At 36.7% G+C, this 2,725-nt stretch overlaps 1 protein-coding gene across 1 annotated transcript; it reads left to right on the top strand.

Annotated features, from left to right (window-relative positions):
- Positions 1–957: 957 nt before the first annotated feature.
- Positions 958–1,881, top strand: LOC142441457 (olfactory receptor 5AC1-like). The gene has a single exon (XM_075543435.1). It carries the CDS (start codon positions 958–960, stop codon positions 1,879–1,881), a length of 924 nt encoding a protein of 307 aa, XP_075399550.1.
- Positions 1,882–2,725: the final 844 nt, after the last annotated feature.

Genomic DNA, 2,725 nt, shown 5'->3' with positions numbered 1-2,725 from the left:
TATAGCTTTTCTCACCTCAGAGGTAATTTTACTCATTTTCATCTCTAGCAATTTTATATACACAAGAGAGGTTTATGTATGTATATATGCAGGTGTGCCTATAAAAAGCTGAGAATTTTCATTCATGCCATTATTGGCCATTTTGCTTTGTTAATCTGGAAGCATGTCTATTCATCTCCTTGACTCCTTTTTCTTATGTATTTTAATAACCATTTTAATATTATATTTATTATAATCTATCTCCCAGTACATGACAAAATACATTTCCTAACTTATATGTCCTTTATTTGTGTGTAGGCACTCATCAGCTGTGCTTAAATTTACAAAATATCATGCTTTTATACTGGCTTTTTTCTCAGGCTTACGTATTTCTTTGATTCCTTTGTTACCTTGCTATCTCTTAAATATCTTAGAAAATATCTGTGGTGTGATGTCGGGGACCAATCTGAGTTACATTGAGACAAAAGTCAACAGTGCGAGCATTATTCATGAAATCAATCATCCTTATCTTATGCAATTGAAATATCACATTTGTTTTATTTCACATTCTGACATATACTGTAATCAATTTCCATTCTTTGTAATGCACTGATCGTCTTATCTGTCCCACATCACTACCTTAATGTTTTCATTACAATGGTATTGTTTTATAATTTAATACTAAAGTAGGTACTATTGATTATTCTTACTATTTACAATTTCTTGGTGTGTCAAACATTTTTTTTCCTTTCTTGTCCTAAAGTACTCTTTTTAATTTTAAATGATTTGCATTAAATTTGTCTTCTTAGGTGAATTAGCATTTAAAGCAGAATTTTGTATATATACAATAGTAGACAACTGAAGTGAAAAATTAATTAACTAAATTAGAAATATAAATGATGGTTATAAAAATATAAAATTTTTCTGTGGCTGTTTTCCTCATTTATGATTTCATTTCAGTGATTGGACAGGGTGGAGATGGCAGATAGAAATGAGACCTTGGTGACAGAGTTTGTTCTCACAGGACTTACAGATCATCCAGAGCTGCAGGTCCCCCTGTTCCTGGTGTTCTTGGTGATCTACCTCATCACCATGCTGGGAAACCTTGGACTGATTGCCCTCACCTGGAAGGATGCCCACCTGCACACACCCATGTACTTCTTCCTCTGCAGCTTAGCTTTTGCGGACGCTTGCACTTCATCTTCTGTGACTCCTAAGATGCTTGTAGACTTTTTAGTCCACAATCACTTGATATCTACTTTTAACTGTATGGCTCAATTTTATTTTTTTGGCTCTAGTGCAACCACAGAATGTTTCCTCCTGGCAGTGATGGCCTATGACCGCTATGTGGCCATATGTCACCCTTTGCTTTATCCAATAATGATGCCCAACACCCTCTGCTTGAGACTAATAGGCATTTCATATGTTATTGGTTTAATGCACTCCATGGTTCATGTGAGTTTTGTATTTAGATTAACTTTCTGCAGATCTAATTTGATTCAATATTTCTACTGTGAAATTTTACAACTGTTCAAAATTTCTTGCACTGATCCTACAATTAATATACTCCTGGTCTTCATTTTTTCAGCCTTTATACAAGTCTTTACTTTTATGACCGTCATAGTCTCTTATACCCGTGTGCTCTTTGCCATCCTGAAAAAGAAGTCTGAAGGGGGCAGAAGCAAAGCCTTCTCCACGTGCAGTGCCCATCTGCTCTCTGTGTCTTTGTTCTATGGCACGCTCTTCTTCATGTATGTGCGTCCTGGGTCTGGCCCAGCTGATAATCAAGACACAATGTATTCCTTATTTTACACAATAATAATTCCTCTACTGAATCCTTTTATTTACAGTTTGAGAAACAAAGAGGTTACAGGAGCTTTGAGAAGAATAATAAAGAAATAATTTCAGACAGATTTCAAGTTTTTCCTGTTTGCTAATATGCTAACAAGAGCCCATAAATTAGTTAAGCCTCTACCTTTTCACCAGATCTCTATGTGAAGGAAGCCAGTTTCTAGCACTGTGTGCCTGCATATGTGTGTCTTGTAAATTTGGTAGCATGATCCCAAATGAACTTAATAGGAAATATCTGCCCATCCCTTCCCCTTTTCATTTGATCATTGAGTTTTGAAACTTAACTATTTTCCAGAGACTTTATTAAGAAATCGATCTAATTCAGCCTTGTTGACCACTCTCGATTTGCATTTGATAAAGCTGTTGTTTTCCACTGGTAGCATTTGTTATTGTCATCAGTGACATGTGTGAAGTACAACTCTAGGCACGGCTAATCCATACAAAATGAAATCTTGCTCCTTCACAAAGCATATTCCTGAGACAAGCTTCATCACTTAGTAAAAAACAGAAATCCAAACTCACTGCCATGATGTTCATGGTAACTCCTAGGGATGCCTTGTGCATCCCGTGACTGTCGCTGTTTACAGGAGTGGGAATGCCAGGTTTTCTCTCACTGAGCTGACAACCACGCGAATTGCCCCCCGTATGAATAACCACTGCTCCATGAGGGCCCACTTAGGTACAGAAGTTCAGAAAAATAGAAAAGATTTTTACAAACGAGTGGGTATTAGAAAGAAACACACAAACTGGCATGGTTTAAAGATTAGAGCATCAAAATCTTCTCGGCTCATCTCTTTCTGTTCCGAGCAAGTAAGAGAGAAGAAAATCAAAGACGCAGGGAACAAATTAATCCAAAGGACTAGTGGATCATATGAACCCCAATATTGCTTGTAGC

The sequence above is a fragment of the Tenrec ecaudatus genome, chromosome 2, assembly GCF_050624435.1.
Source record: "Tenrec ecaudatus isolate mTenEca1 chromosome 2, mTenEca1.hap1, whole genome shotgun sequence".
Taxonomy (NCBI): Eukaryota; Metazoa; Chordata; class Mammalia; order Afrosoricida; family Tenrecidae; genus Tenrec; species Tenrec ecaudatus.
Note: the sequence above shows the minus strand (reverse complement) of the source record. Positions and strands in the feature narration are given on the sequence as shown.

Excerpts from the sequence above, each read along its gene's own strand:
- LOC142441457 (XM_075543435.1), top strand. The coding sequence starts at position 958 with ATGGCAGATAGAAATGAGACCTTGGTGACAGAGTTTGTTCTCACAGGA.